This window comes from Nerophis ophidion, linkage group LG25 (assembly GCF_033978795.1).
Source record: "Nerophis ophidion isolate RoL-2023_Sa linkage group LG25, RoL_Noph_v1.0, whole genome shotgun sequence".
NCBI lineage: Eukaryota > Metazoa > Chordata > Actinopteri > Syngnathiformes > Syngnathidae > Nerophis > Nerophis ophidion.
Genome location: NC_084635.1, coordinates 39278956 through 39296411, shown reverse-complemented (window position 1 = coordinate 39296411; position 17456 = coordinate 39278956). Strand labels below are relative to the sequence as shown.

The following is a 17456-nucleotide window of genomic DNA, read 5'->3' as shown; positions in this document are numbered from 1 at the left end:
TTACACAAAATCACTATATGTTCTAAACGCACACACATGAACACATGATGTTCTAAACGTACACATCAACACATTATGTTCTAAATATTTACACATGAACACATTATGTTGTAAATGCACACAAATGAACACATGATGTCTTAAACACACACAAATGAACACATGATGTTCTAAATATTTACACATAAACACGATACGTTCTAAATCCACACACATGAACACATGATGTTCTAAATATTTACACATGAACACATTATGTTCTAAATGCACACACATGAACACATGATGTTCAAAATATTTACACATGAACACATTATGTACTAAATGCACACACATGACCACATGATGTTCTAAATATTTACACATGAACATATTATGTACTAAACATTTACACATGAACACATTATGTTCTAAATGCACATGTTATGTTCTAAATGCACACAAATGAACACATTATGTTCTAAATGCACATGTTATGTTCTAAATGCACACAAATGAACACATTATGTTCTAAATATTTACACATGAACACATTTTGTTCTAACTAAATGTACACACATGAACACATGAGGTTCTAAATGTACACACATGAACACACGCAATCCTCCACACACACACACACACACACACACACACACACACACACACACACACACACACACACACACACACACACACACACACACACACATGAACAAGTGAATCTATTTCCAGTGGGTGTCCAGACTAAGTAGATTGAGTTACAGAAGAACACATGTTGCAAACTTTCAGTCTCACACACTACAACTTTTCAGGAGAGGACACAAGCCTGACAAAATACACACAAGGTATGGTTGTGTTATGGTTGTGTTATGGTTGTATTATGGTTGTATTATGGTTGTGTTGTGTTTTTTTATGGTTGTGTTATGGTTGTATTATGGTTATGTTATGGTATATATTATGGTTGTGTTATGGTTGTATTATGGTTATGTTATGGTTGTATTATGGTTGTGTTATGGTTATATTATGGTTATGTTATGGTATATATTATGGTTTTGACTCTGCATGCTAATATTTCTACATGGCTGAAAGGTCATCTAGAATTGTTAAGAAAAGATTCCACTGAGAGGTAATATTGTACTGTGTATACAAAAATAAAAGTAGAGTGGATTTGTTATTAAGAGAACACATTTTCTCCTCATTTCTCACTTATTAATAGAAGCAAAGAATAAAATGAAGTTGACCTCTCAGTCCCTCCAGGATTTTGCAGACTCGTATGTGATTGTTGTGGCTTTAAAAGCTGAGTTCACTGCAGACTTTTCACAAAGTTTCTAACTAAAATGACAACCTTTGAGATGGTAACCCTGACCGCATAAAAGCAAATCAACAAATCTAACAAAATAGGATTTCTGTCAGAGGTAGCCAATGTACGGCCTGGGGGACATTTGTGGCCCGCAGCTCTTTTTTCAGGCCCGCGGCTCGTTCTAAAAATACTACTACTGTATGCCTTGTTTTACCGCCTGGCATACTTGCCAACCTTGAGACCTCCGATTTTGAGGGGGGGGGGCTTGGTCGAAGGTGGGGCGGAGGCGTGGTTGGGGCAGGGGGCGTGGTTAAGAAGGGTGGCGTATAATTCACCAACTTGAGTATTTCATATATATATATATATATATATATATATATATATATATATATATGTATATATGTATGTATGTATGTATGTATGTATGTATATATACATACGCACATAAATATATACACATATACTGTATATACATACATATATATACACATACATATATACATTTATATACATATACATACACATATTTATACACACACATATATATATACATACTATATATATATATAAAAAAATGTGTATGTGTGTATATACACACATATATATATATATATATATGTGTGTATATACACACACACCTACATATGCCCTGCGATGAGGTGGCGATATATATATATATATATATATATATATATATATATATATATATATATATATATATATATATATATATATATATATGTATATATATCTATACATATATATATATATATGTATGTATGTATGTATGTATATATACATATATACATACGCACATACATATATACACATATACTGTATATACATACATATATATACACATACATATATACATATATATATACACACATATATATATATATACATACCATATATATATATATTTATGTATATATATATATATATATAAAAAATGTGTATGTGTGTATATACACACACACACATATACATATATATATATATATATATATATATATATATACACACACACCTACATATGCCCTGAGATGAGGTGGCGACTTGTCCAGGGTGTCCCCGCCTTCCACCCAATTGTAGCTGAGATAAGCACCAGCGCCCCCCGCGACCCCAAAGGGAATAAGCGGTAAAAAATGGATGGATGGATGGACTAATATTTAATTTAACTTAAGAAAAACCGCAATATTTTCACCCCAAAACAATGAAATAGTTAGAATATATGAGAAGGTAAAGCAGCATGTGGGGTTAAAAATAATGAATTAGTGTACATACTTCATTAATGCAAAATTTTTCACGATGAATCACATGAGTTTATTTATTAATGATGACAGCTCTGGTGATTAAATATCACAATCATTGCTTTGTAATCTCCAACTAAGCCACTTGAACATAAATCGAGGAACATGGCTTTGCTTCAGACTTCCATTTTTTCCTCGCCGGGTAAAGTTTGGACACCCCTGAGTGTGAATAATGCAAAGTTGCACAAATACATTTTTCTCAAACTCAAATGAATGTTGTGGCCATGATCTGGCAGATGGAGATGTTGGACCTGTTGATCATCGGCAGCGGTCCTCACGCCTTGACCCTGGCCAGCCTCCTGTCCCGCTCACACCTCGAGCCGGGACAGGAAGAACCTCTTCCTCCTGCATCCTGCGGGGATCCTCCTGGACTTGACTTCAAGGAGGAAGCAGACCACAAGACCAAGAGGAAGGTAACACACGGTACAGGATGCTCACCTGCAAACAAACATTAACACTACTCATCATATCAACTACTTACTAATCCTCTAAATGACAATTATATAAACTTATGCTGTCTTTAAGTTGAAGTGGAATGACGACACCTAGTGGTCACAATAGTTCATGAAGTTAAGCTCATGATGCAGAAAATTGAAGGATGCAGACACGTTTGTTACTGGATACTTTCTAATACTGCTTTGTGTGTGTAACTACAAATATATACTACTTGTTTATATTGACTAATGTTGTATTGTTCAATGACTATGACACATGTCTAGCTTGTGTGCTATTGTGTGCTTAGCTGTTGTGTAGCTGCTAGCTCCTAGTAGCCTATAGCCTAGCATGTTTACCTTTGGTCAATCATTTGAGTCAAATAGAAGATCTTGGGTGTTAATTAGAGGACATTTAGATGTTAACTGTCTGTCAGCTTTGTACAAGTAAACACACTGCATGTATCGCACATGATATCACACACAAGTTAACACTCTGCAGGACTGCATGTATCGCACATGATATCACACACAAGTTAACACTCTGCAGGACTGCATGTATCGCACATGACATCACACACAAGTAAACATTCTGAAGTACTGCTTGTATCGCACATGACATCACACACAAGTAAACATTCTGAAGTACTGCTTGTATCGCACATGACATCACACACACGTAAACATTCTGAAGTACTGCTTGTATCGCACATGATATCACACACAAGTAAACATTCTGCAGGACTGCTTGTATCACACATGATATCACACACAAGTAAACATTCTGCAGGACTGATTGTATCACACATGACATCACACACAAGTAAACACGATGCAGGACTGCTTGTATCGCACATGACATCACACACAAGTAAACATTCTGCAGGACTGCTTGTATCGCACATAATATCACACACAATTAAACATTCTGAAGTACTGCTTGTATCACACATGACATCACACACAAGTAAACATTCTGAAGTACTGCTTGTATCACACATGATATCACACACAAGTAAACACTCTGCAGGACTGTTTGTTTTACACATGATATCACACACAAGTAAACACGATGCAGGACTGCTTGTATCGCACATGACATCACACACAAGTAAACATTCTGCAGGACTGCTTGTATCACACATGATATCACACACAAGTAAACACTCTGCAGGACTGTTTGTTTTACACATGATATCACACACAAGTAAACACGATGCAGGACTGCTTGTATCGCACATGACATCACACACAAGTAAACATTCTGCAGGACTGCTTGTATCGCACATAATATCACACACAAGTAAACACTGTGCAGGATTGCTTGTAATGCACTTGTTATCACACAGTTATCATGCTGCAGGACTGCTGGTATTACACATGATATCACACACAAGTGAACACGCTGCAGGACTGTTTCTTTTACACACGATATCACACACAAGTAAACATGGTGCAGGACTGCTTGTATCGCACATGATACCATACACAAGTAAAAAGTATGCAATACTGCTTGTATCGCACATGATATCACACACAAGTAAACACGCTGCAGGACTGTTTCTTTTACACATGATATCGCACACAAGTAAACATGCTGCAGGACTGCTTGTATCGCACATGATACCATACACAAGTAAAAAGTATGCATTACTGCTTGTATCGCACATGATATCACACACAAGTAAACACTCTGCAGGACTGCTTGTATCGCACACGATATCACACACAAGTAAACATTCTGCAGGACTGCTTGTATCACACATGATATCACACACAAGTTAACACTCTGCAGGACTGCATGTATCGCACATGACATCACACACAAGTAAACATTCTGAAGTACTGCTTGTATCGCACATGACATCACACACAAGTAAACATTCTGAAGTACTGCTTGTATCGCACATGACATCACACACACGTAAACATTCTGAAGTACTGCTTGTATCGCACATGACATCACACACAAGTAAACATTCTGCAGGACTGCTTGTATCACACATGATATCACACACAAGTAAACATTCTGCAGGACTGCTTGTATCACACATGATATCACACACAAGTAAACATTCTGCAGGACTGCTTGTATCACACATGATATCACACACAATAAACATTCTGCAGGACTGCTTGTATCGCACATAATATCACACACAAGTAAACACTGTGCAGGATTGCTTGTAATGCACTTGTTATCACACAGTTATCATGCTGCAGGACTGCTTGTATTACACATGATATCACACACAAGTAAACATGGTGCAGGACTGCTTGTATCGCACATGATATCACACACAAGTAAACACGCTGCAGGACTGTTTCTTTTACACATGATATCACACACAAGTAAACATGGTGCAGGACTGCTTGTATCGCACATGATACCATACACAAGTAAAAAGTATGCAATACTGCTTGTATCGCACATGATATCACACACAAGTAAACACGCTGCAGGACTGTTTCTTTTACACATGATATCGCACACAAGTAAACATGCTGCAGGACTGCTTGTATCGCACATGATACCATACACAAGTAAAAAGTATGCATTACTGCTTGTATCGCACATGATATCACACACAAGTAAACACTCTGCAGGACTGCTTGTATCGCACACGATATCACACACAAGTAAACATTCTGCAGGACTGCTTGTATCACACATGATATCACACACAAGTAAACATTCTGCAGGACTGCTTGTATCGCACATGATATCACACACAAGTAAACACTCTGCTTGTATCGCACATGATATCACACACAAGTAAACACTCTGCTTGTGTCGCACATGACATTACACACAAGTTAACACTCTGCAGGACTGCTTGTATCGCACATGACATCCCACACAAGTAAACATTCTGAAGTACTGCTTGTATCGCACATGACATCACACACAAGTAAACATTCTGCAGGACTGCTTGTATCGCACATGACATCACACACAAGTAAACATTCTGCAGGACTGCTTGTATCACACATGATATCACACACAAGTAAACATTCTGCAGGACTGCTTGTATCGCACATGACATCACACACAAGTAAACATTCTGCAGGACTGCTTGTATCGCACATGACATCACACACAAGTAAACATTCTGCAGGACTGTTTGTATCACACATGATATCACACACAATAAACATTCTGCAGGACTGCTTGTATCGCACATGATATCACACACAAGTAAACACTGTGCAGGATTGCTTGTAATGCACTTGTTATCACACAGTTATCATGCTGCAGGACTGCTTGTATCACACATGATATCACACACAAGTAAACACGCTGCAGGACTGTTTCTTTTACACATGATATCACACACAAGTAAACATGGTGCAGGACTGCTTGTATCGCACATGATATCACACACAAGTAAACACGCTGCAGGACTGTTTCTTTTACACATGATATCACACACAAGTAAACATGGTGCAGGACTGCTTGTATCGCACATGATACCGTACACAAGTAAAAAGTATGCAATACTGCTTGTATCGCACATGATATCACACACAAGTAAACACGCTGCAGGACTGTTTCTTTTACACATGATATCGCACACAAGTAAACATGCTGCAGGACTGCTTGTATCGCACATGATACCATACACAAGTAAAAAGTATGCATTACTGCTTGTATCGCACATGATATCACACACAAGTAAACACTCTGCAGGACTGCTTGTATCGCACACGATATCACACACAAGTAAACACTCTGCAGGACTGCTTGTATCACACATGATATCACACACAAGCAAACACGCTGCAGGACCGCTTGTATTGCACATGATATCACACACAAGTAAACATGCTGCAGGACTGCTTGTATCGCACATGATACCATATAAAAGTAAACACAATGCAGGACTGCCTGTATCACACATGATATCCCACACAAGCAAACACGCTGCAGGACTGTTTCTTTTACACATGATATCACACACAAGTAAGCATGGCGCAGGACTGCTTGTATCGCACATGATACCATACACAAGTAAAAAGTATGCATTACTGCTTGTATCGCACATGATATCACACACAAGTAAACACGCTGCAGGACTGTTTCTTTTACACATGATATCACAAACAAGTTAACACTCTGCAGGACTGCTTGTATCGCACATGATATCACACACAAGTAAACACTCTGCAGGGCTGCTTGTATCGCACATGATATCACACACAAGTAAACACTCTGCAGTACTGTTTATATCGCACATGATATCACACACAAGTAAACACTCTGCAGGACTGCTTGTATCGCACATGATATCACACACAAGTAAACACTCTGCAGGACTGCTTGTATCGCACATGATATCACACACAAGTAAACACTCTGCAGGACTGCTTGTATCGCACATGATATCACACACAAGTAAACACTCTGCAGGACTGCTTGTATCGCACATGATATCGCACACAAAGCAACAGTTCAATATAATGTAATATCAATACGTACAGGAAGTGCATCAATGAAAGAGGATGTGGATGATGCAACTTCCTGTTTGTAACAGGACCCAGTTTCTTTCAGGACAGGAGTCGCTGGGGGCGAGTCCACGCCAGGTGATGATGATGATGATGATGATGATGATGATGATGATGTCATCACGCCACCCATCAGCTTCCTGGTGGTGGACAGCTATGGACGCTGGACCTCTTTGTGGAGCAGTCAGTTCTCTGCTCTCAACATCACTCACCTGCGCTCACACTCCCTGCTGCACACTGACCCATTCAACAAGGTGCACACACACACACACACACACACACACACACACAAGCAAAGCAATGATGTGTGTGTGTGTGTGTGTGTGTGTGTTTCAGATGGCGCTGCAGGAGTTTGCGTTAAAGAACAATCGCACGGCCGAGCTCCACAGTCTTCCCGAGCAGATGTTCATCCTGGACGAAAACACTTTCTTCAACGACACGCCGCTCGGCAAGAAGGAGAGGAAACGTCTGAAGGTCACCTCCACACTCCACAAGGACATCTTCCTCAGTCTGCCGGGGACCAAACTCTCTGTGGACTTCTTTCAAGACCAGGTTACACTCCCATACCCTGTCTGTCTGTCTGTTTTCATAAAATTGCCAAAATGTCAAGCATTTTCTTGTAAAATTGTGACTGTTATGTAATGACTGACTGGCGGGGTTGTCCCTCCGTGGATGCGTCGACAAGAACACAGCAATGGTAAGTTTAAATGTTTTATTCAACTTAAAAGCAGGCTATGAACAAAAATACTGGAGCTAACAGACAAAATAAACCAAGGGCGCTGGCGTAAAAAGCTAGGAATAGAAAACATAAAAACTAAGACTGGCACAAAGGCACACAAAAAAGGAAAAAACAATTCATCAGCGTGAGAGCTGGAATAAAACAAAGGTTTAGCGTCAGTCGATACTTGTTGCTCAAAGGCAAATCTATGAACCCAGACTGAACAAAGAGAAGAGGAAAGCTTATAGGGAGTCATCAAGGAGAACCAGGTGTGTGTAGAAAACGAGGAACAGGTGAAATCAACGTGTAACCATGGTAACGGGCTAAACAGGAAGTGAGTGGGTCAGAAGAGAATGAAACAAAGATGGAAAAATAAATATGTGAAGATCTGAGTCACGGATCGCGACATGTTACTGCGTAAAATTCCAACTTTTATCATAATATTGCACAAAAGTTCAGTTTTTCTTGTAAAATTTTGAATAAAATTACAATTTTTTTTTATACTACTGCCAACATTCTACGTTTTTCTTGTGAAATTCCAACTTATTTTTCACAACAAGCTTTTTTTATATGTGCATAGTAAGTATATATTATTTATGTTGTAAATACACTTCTGCATATATCTTAGAAAGGCTGCTCCAAATACAATAATGTGTGTGTGTGTGTGTGTGTGTGTGTGTGTGTGTGTGTGTGTGTGTGTGTGTGTGTGTGTGTGTGTGTGTGTGTGTGTGTGTGTGTGTGTGTGTGTGAGCACGACATCTCGTGTTAATTTATGGTCAAGCTGACGTTGACGTGTTGCTACTTATCAGGTGTTTACCTATAAAGTCAGCAAAAAAAAATCTAGCCTACTAGCGGTAGCATGCTAACAGGTAACATTCGTCAAGAAACAAAACATTCGATGTATACCTGAAAACAGGTAACATTGGTAAAATTACAAAATATTTGAGGCAACAATGTATACCTGAAAATGTTGTTAAAACTGCTAGCATGCTAACATTAGCATACGTCAAGTACCAACATGTGACACAGGTGTTTACCTATAAAGTTAGCAAAAAAAAATCTAGCCTACTAGCGGTGGCATGTTAACAGGTAACATTCGTCAAGAAACAAAACATTCGATGTATACCTGAAAACATTTAGCTAAAAGAGCTACCCTACTAGTGTTAGCATGTAAACAGGTAACACTGGTCGAATAACTTGAATATTTGACGCTGTGATGTATACCTGAAAATTTTGTTGCATATGCTAGCATGCTAACATTAGCATACATCAAGTACCAACATGTGACACAGGTGTTTACCTATAAAGTTAGCTAAAAAAAATCTAGCCTATTAGCGTTAGCATGTTAACAGGTAACATTCATCCAAAAAAAAAAATTCAATTCAGCGATATATACCTGAAAAATTTAGCTAAAAAAGCTAGCCTACAAGCATTAGCATGCTAACAAGGAAAATTTGTCAAGTAACAATATATTTGATGTGGCGATGTATACCTGAAAATGTTGTTAAAACTGCTAGCATGCTAACATTAGCATACGTCAAGTACCAACATGTGACACTGGTGTTTACCTATTAAGTTAGCTAAAAAAGCTAGCCTACTAGCACTAGCATGCTAACGTGTACCATTTATCAAGAAGCAAAATATTCGATTCAGCGATGTATACCTGAAAAACTTAGCTAAACAAGCTACCCTACTAGCATTAGCATGCTAACAGGTAACATTCATCAAGAAACAAAATATTCGATTCAGTGGTGTATACCTGAAAAAATGTAGCTAAAAGAGCTAGCCTGCTAGCGTTAGCATGCTAACAGGTAACATTGATCAAACAACATTTGACGCACACCTGCAAAAAAGCTATAATGCTAACATTAGAATGCTAATGGTTAGAATAAGTCACCTGGTTGAAAGACACACCTGGTTGAAGGACACACCTGGTTGAAGGACACACCTGGTTGAAAGACACACCTGGTTGAAGGACACACCTGGTTGAAGGACACACCTGGTTGAAAGACACACCTGGTTGAATGACACACCTGGTTGAATGACACACCTGGTTGAAAGACACACCTGGTTGAATGACACACCTGGTTGAAAGACACACCTGCTGAATGACACACCTGGTTGAAGGACACACCTGGTTGGAGGACACACCTGGTTGAAGGACACACCTGGTTGAATGACACATCTGGTTGAAGGACACACCTGGTTGAAAGACACACCTGGTTGAAGGACACACCTGGTTGAATGACACACCTGGTTGAAGGACACACCTGGTTGAAAGACACACCTGGTTGAAAGACACACCTGGTTGAAAGACACACCTGGTTGAAGGACACACCTGGTTGAATGACACACCTGGTTGAATGACACACCTGGTTGAAGGACACACCTGGTTGAAAGACACACCTGGTTGAAGGACACACCTGGTTGAAAGACACACCTGGTTGAAGGACATACCTGGTTGAAAGACACACCTGTTTGAAGGACACACCTGGTTGAAGGACACACCTGGTTGAATGACACACCTGGTTGAATGACACACCTGTTTGAAAGACACACCTGGTTGAAAGACACACCTGGTTGAATGACACACCTGGTTGAATGACACACCTGGTTGAAAGACACACCTGGTTGAATGACACACCTGGTTGAAAGACACACCTGGTTGAATGACACACCTGGTTGAAGGACACACCTGGTTGAATGACACACCTGGTTGAAAGACACACCTGGTTGAATGACACACCTGGTTGAAAGACACACCTGGTTGAATGACACACCTGGTTGAAAGACACACCTGGTTGAAAGACACACCTGGTTGAAGGACACACCTGGTTGAATGACACACCTGGTTGAAAGGCACACCTGGTTGAAAGACACACCTGGTTGAAGGACACACCTGGTTGAAAGACACACCTGGTTGAAGGACACACCTGGTTGAAGGACACACCTGGTTGAATGACACACCTGGTTGAAGGACACACCTGGTTGAATGACACACCTGGTTGAAAGACACACCTGGTTGAAAGACACACCTGGTTGAATGACACACCTGGTTGAAGGACAAACCTGGTTGAAAGACACACCTGGTTGAATGACACACCTGGTTGAAAGACACACCTGGTTGAAGGACACACCTGGTTGAAAGACACACCTGGTTGAATGACACACCTGGTTGAAAGACACACCTGCTGAATGACACACCTGGTTGAAAGACACACCTGGTTGAATGACACACCTGGTTGAAAGATACACCTGGTTGAAAGACACACCTGGTTGAATGACACACCTGGTTGAATGACACACCTGGTTGAAAGACACACCTGGTTGAATGACACACCTGGTTGAAAGACACACCTGGTTGAATGACACACCTGGTTGAAGGACACACCTGGTTGAATGACACACCTGGTTGAAAGACACACCTGGTTGAAAGACACACCTGGTTGAATGACACACCTGGTTGAAAGACACACCTGGTTGAATGACACACCTGGTTGAAAGACACACCTGGTTGAAGGACACACCTGGTTGAATGACACACCTGGTTGAAAGACACACCTGGTTGAAAGACACACCTGGTTGAAGGACACACCTGGTTGAAAGACACACCTGGTTGAAAGACACACCTGGTTGAAGGACACACCTGGTTGAAGGACACACCTGGTTGAATGACACACCTGGTTGAAATACACACCTGGTTGAAGGACACACCTGGTTGAAGGACACACCTGGTTGAATGACACACCTGGTTGAAGGACACACCTGGTTGAATGACACACCTGGTTGAAAGACACACCTGGTTGAATGACACACCTGGTTGAAAGACACACCTGGTTGAAGGACACACCTGGTTGAAGGACACACCTGGTTGAATGACACACCTGGTTGAAGGACACACCTGGTTGAATGACACACCTGGTTGAAAGACACACCTGGTTGAAGGACACACCTGGTTGAAAGACACACCTGGTTGAATGACACACCTGGTTGAAAGACACACCTGGTTGAAAGACACACCTGGTTGAATGACACACCTGGTTGAATGACACACCTGGTTGAAAGACACACCTGGTTGAATGACACACCTGGTGGAAAGACACACCTGGTTGAATGACACACCTGGTTGAAGGACACACCTGGTTGAATGACACACCTGGTTGAAAGACACACCTGGTTGAAAGACACACCTGGTTGAATGACACACCTGGTTGAAAGACACACCTGGTTGAATGACACACCTGGTTGAAAGACACACCTGGTTGAAGGACACACCTGGTTGAATGACACACCTGGTTGAAAGACACACCTGGTTGAAAGACACACCTGGTTGAAGGACACACCTGGTTGAAAGACACACCTGGTTGAAGGACACACCTGGTTGAAGGACACACCTGGTTGAATGACACACCTGGTTGAAGGACACACCTGGTTGAATGACACACCTGGTTGAAGGACACACCTGGTTGAAGGACACACCTGGTTGAAGGACAAACCTGGTTGAAAGACACACCTGGTTGAAGGACACACCTGGTTGAATGACACACCTGGTTGAAAGACACACCTGCTGAATGACACACCTGGTTGAAAGACACACCTGGTTGAATGACACACCTGGTTGAAAGACACACCTGGTTGAAAGACACACCTGGTTGAATGACACACCTGGTTGAATGACACACCTGGTTGAAAGACACACCTGGTTGAATGACACACCTGGTTGAAAGACACACCTGGTTGAAAGACACACCTGGTTGAAGGACACACCTGGTAGAATGACACACCTGGTTGAAGGACACACCTGGTTGAAAGACACACCTGGTTGAATGACACACCTGGTTGAAGGACACACCTGGTTGAAAGACACACCTGGTTGAAGGACATACCTGGTTGAAAGACACACCTGTTTGAAGGACACACCTGGTTGAAGGACACACCTGGTTGAAGGACACACCTGGTTGAAAGACACACCTGGTTGAATGACACACTTGGTTGAAAGACACACCTGGTTGAAAGACACACCTGGTTGAATGACACACCTGGTTGAATGACACACCTGGTTGAAAGACACACCTGGTTTAATGACACACCTGGTTGAAAGACACACCTGGTTGAATGACACACCTGGTTGAAGGACACACCTCTTTGAATGACACACCTGGTTGAAAGACACACCTGGTTGAAAGACACACCTGGTTGAATGACGCACCTGGTTGAAAGACACACCTGGTTGAATGACACACCTGGTTGAAGGACACACCTGGTTGAAGGACACACCTGGTTGAAAGACACACCTGGTTGAAGGACACACCTGGTTGAAGGACACACCTGGTTGAAAGACACACCTGGTTGAAAGACACACCTGGTTGAATGACACACCTGGTTGAAAGACACACCTGGTTGAATGACACAACTGGTTGAAAGACAAACCTGGTTGAAGGACACACCTGGTTGAATGACACACCTGGTTGAAAGACACACCTGGTTGAATGACACACCTGGTTGAAAGACACACCTGCTGAATGACACACCTGGTTGAAGGACACACCTGGTTGAAAGACACACCTGGTTGAAGGACACACCTGGTTGAAAGACACACCTGGTTGAATGACACACCTGGTTGAAGGACACACCTGGTTGAAAGACACACCTGGTTGAAGGACACACCTGGTTGAATGACACACCTGGTTGAATGACACACCTGGTTGAATGACACACCTGGTTGAAAGACACACCTGGTTGAAGGACACACCTGGTTGAAAGACACACCTGGTTGAAAGACACACCTGGTTGAAGGACACACCTGGTTGAAAGACACACCTGGTTGAATGACACACCTGGTTGAAGGACACACCTGGTTGAATGACACACCTGGTTGAATGACACACCTGGTTGAATGACACACCTGGTTGAAAGACACACCTGGTTGAAGGACACACCTGGTTGAATGACACACCTGGTTGAATGACACACCTGGTTGAAGGACACACCTGGTTGAAAGACACACCTGGTTGAAGGACACACCTGGTTGAAAGACACACCTGGTTGAAGGACATACCTGGTTGAAAGACACACCTGTTTGAAGGACACACCTGGTTGAAGGACACACCTGGTTGAAAGACACACCTGGTTGAATGACACACCTGTTTGAAAGACACACCTGGTTGAATGACACACCTGGTTGAAAGACACACCTGGTTGAATGACACACCTGGTTGAAAGACACACCTGGTTGAATGACACACCTGGTTGAAGGACACACCTGGTTGAATGACACACCTGGTTGAAAGACACACCTGGTTGAATGACACACCTGGTTGAAAGACACACCTGGTTGAATGACACACCTGGTTGAAAGACACACCTGGTTGAAAGACACACCTGGTTGAAGGACACACCTGGTTGAATGACACACCTGGTTGAAAGACACACCTGGTTGAAAGACACACCTGGTTGAAGGACACACCTGGTTGAAAGACACACCTGGTTGAATGACACACCTGGTTGAAGGACACACCTGGTTGAAGGACACACCTGGTTGAAAGACACACCTGGTTGAATGACACACCTGGTTGAAAGACACACCTGCTGAATGACACACCTGGTTGAAAGACACACCTGGTTGAATGACACACCTGGTTGAAAGACACACCTGGTTGAAAGACACACCTGGTTGAATGACACATCTGGTTGAATGACACACCTGGTTGAAAGACACACCTGGTTGAAGGACACACCTGGTTGAAGGACACACCTGGTTGAAAGACACACCTGGTTGAATGACACACCTGGTTGAAAGACACACCTGCTGAATGACACACCTGGTTGAAAGACACACCTGGTTGAATGACACACCTGGTTGAAAGACACACCTGGTTGAAAGACACACCTGGTTGAATGACACACCTGGTTGAAAGACACACCTGGTTGAAAGACACACCTGGTTGAATGACACACCTGGTTGAAAGACACACCTGGTTGAATGACACACCTGGTTGAAAGACACACCTGGTTGAAGGACACACCTGGTTGAATGACACACCTGGTTGAAAGACACACCTGTTTGAAGGACACACCTGGTTGAAGGACACACCTGGTTGAAGGACACACCTGGTTGAAGGACACACCTGGTTGAAAGACACACCTGGTTGAAGGACACACCTGGTTGAAGGACACACCTGGTTGAAAGACACACCTGTTTGAAGGACACACCTGGTTGAAGGACACACCTGGTTGAATGACACACCTGGTTGAAAGACACACCTGGTTGAAAGACACACCTGGTTGAATGACACATCTGGTTGAATGACACACCTGGTTGAAAGACACACCTGGTTGAAGGACACACCTGGTTGAAGGACACACCTGGTTGAAAGACACACCTGGTTGAATGACACACCTGGTTGAAAGACACACCTGCTGAATGACACACCTGGTTGAAAGACACACCTGGTTGAATGACACACCTGGTTGAAAGACACACCTGGTTGAAAGACACACCTGGTTGAATGACACACCTGGTTGAAAGACACACCTGGTTGAAAGACACACCTGGTTGAATGACACACCTGGTTGAAAGACACACCTGGTTGAATGACACACCTGGTTGAAAGACACACCTGGTTGAAGGACACACCTGGTTGAATGACACACCTGGTTGAAAGACACACCTGTTTGAAGGACACACCTGGTTGAAGGACACACCTGGTTGAAGGACACACCTGGTTGAAGGACACACCTGGTTGAAAGACACACCTGGTTGAAGGACACACCTGGTTGAAGGACACACCTGTGGTCCAACAGGTGCGGCGCTACGACTTGGAGAAGGTGGTGGTGGCGGGAAGCGTGACTCGCATCCTTCCCGTGGTCGAAGAAGCCGAGCAGGAAGACCGTGGCTCCGCCCCAAAAGGAGGCGGGGCAAGGCGGGTGGCGCACTTTCAAGTCCACTTTCAAGACGGCGCCATGCGGCAAGCCCGACGCGTCGTCATGGCAACGGGCCCCACCCGGGCCCAGATGGCCAACATTCCGCCGTGGGTGACGGAGCTGGAGGAGAAGTTTCCGGAAGGACGCCTGCAGCACACGGTGCGCCTCATGCACGCTCGGTCGGCCGGGGGCGGGACAGGAAGTAAGACCTCGCCGCCGTGCCACACCTTCACAATAAAAGACTAATGATGGATGTGCGTGCAGCGGTGGTGTGTGAGCCGGGTCACAGGGTCATGGTGGTGGGTGGAGGGCTGACCAGCGCCCACGTGGTCGCCATGGCGCTGCAGCGAGGTGCCAGTCATGTGACCTGGGTGATGCGGAAGCACCTGCAGGTAAGGAGTGCACCTGGCACATTCACGCCAGCTTCATGCCGCTGTGCTGTGTGTACTTCCTGTCTGGCAGCTGAGGCAGTTTGACGCGGGCGACCTGGAGGGTCTGCTGGGCCGGTACTCACACCTGGACCACGGCGTCAAGATGGACGCCCGGGCGCACCTGAGACAGTTCTACCAGCAGAGGAGTCTTCACGCACGCCTGGCGATGATTGGTCAGGCCAGGAAGGGAGGGGCCGTCACCCCCCAGGCCTACATGCACCTGAAGCCTTTTATTCTGAAAGGACAGGTGGAAGTCAGGTCTTACTGTCAGGTAACAACTTGACCACCATTGGTGGACTTCAACCATCTCAAACACAACAAACACTCCTGTTATATAGAGGATCTTTGACTAGCACTTAGTTAATACTTAAACAGCAAACACTCTTCTCATATAGAGGATCTTTGACTAGCACTTAGTTAATACTTAAACAGCAAACACTCTTCTCATATAGAGGATCTTTGACTAGCACTTAGTTAATACTTAAACAGCAAACACTCCTGTCATATAGAGGATCTTTGACTAGCACTTAGTTAATACTTAAACAGCAAACACTCCTGTCATTTGGAGGATCTTTGACTAGCGCTTAGTTAATACTTAAAAACAGCAAACACTCCTGTTATATAGAGGATCTTTGACTAGCGCTTAGTTAATACTTAAACAGCAAACACTCCTGTCATATAGAGGATCTTTGACTAGCGCTTAGTTAATACTTAAACAGCAAACACTCCTGTTATGTAGAGGATCTTTGACTAGCGCTTAGTTAATACTTAAACAGCAAACACTCTTCTCATATAGAGGATCTTTGACTAGCGCTTAGTTAATACTTAAACAGCAAACACTCCTGTCATATA

The 17456-nt window shown here is 42.9% G+C and overlaps 1 protein-coding gene across 5 annotated transcripts in view; it reads left to right on the top strand.

The window, feature by feature from the left end:
• Positions 1–694: 694 nt before the first annotated feature.
• Positions 695–17456, top strand: part of zgc:113276 (uncharacterized protein LOC553748 homolog) — a 31256-nt gene continuing 14494 nt past the window's right edge. For 3 of the 5 annotated variants that reach the window (XM_061887257.1, XM_061887255.1, XM_061887253.1), the window contains exons 1-7: positions 695–827; positions 2832–3008; positions 7562–7786; positions 7869–8084; positions 16054–16375; positions 16438–16565; positions 16636–16875. In XM_061887257.1, the coding sequence (XP_061743241.1) occupies positions 2832–3008; positions 7562–7786; positions 7869–8084; positions 16054–16375; positions 16438–16565; positions 16636–16875 (1308 nt within the window). In that variant the 5' untranslated portion in view covers positions 695–827. Of the gene's footprint in view, positions 828–2831; positions 3019–7561; positions 7787–7868; positions 8085–16053; positions 16376–16437; positions 16566–16635; positions 16876–17456 lie in introns of all 5 variants that reach the window. The other 2 variants (XM_061887256.1, XM_061887254.1) reach the window with 2 other exon arrangements.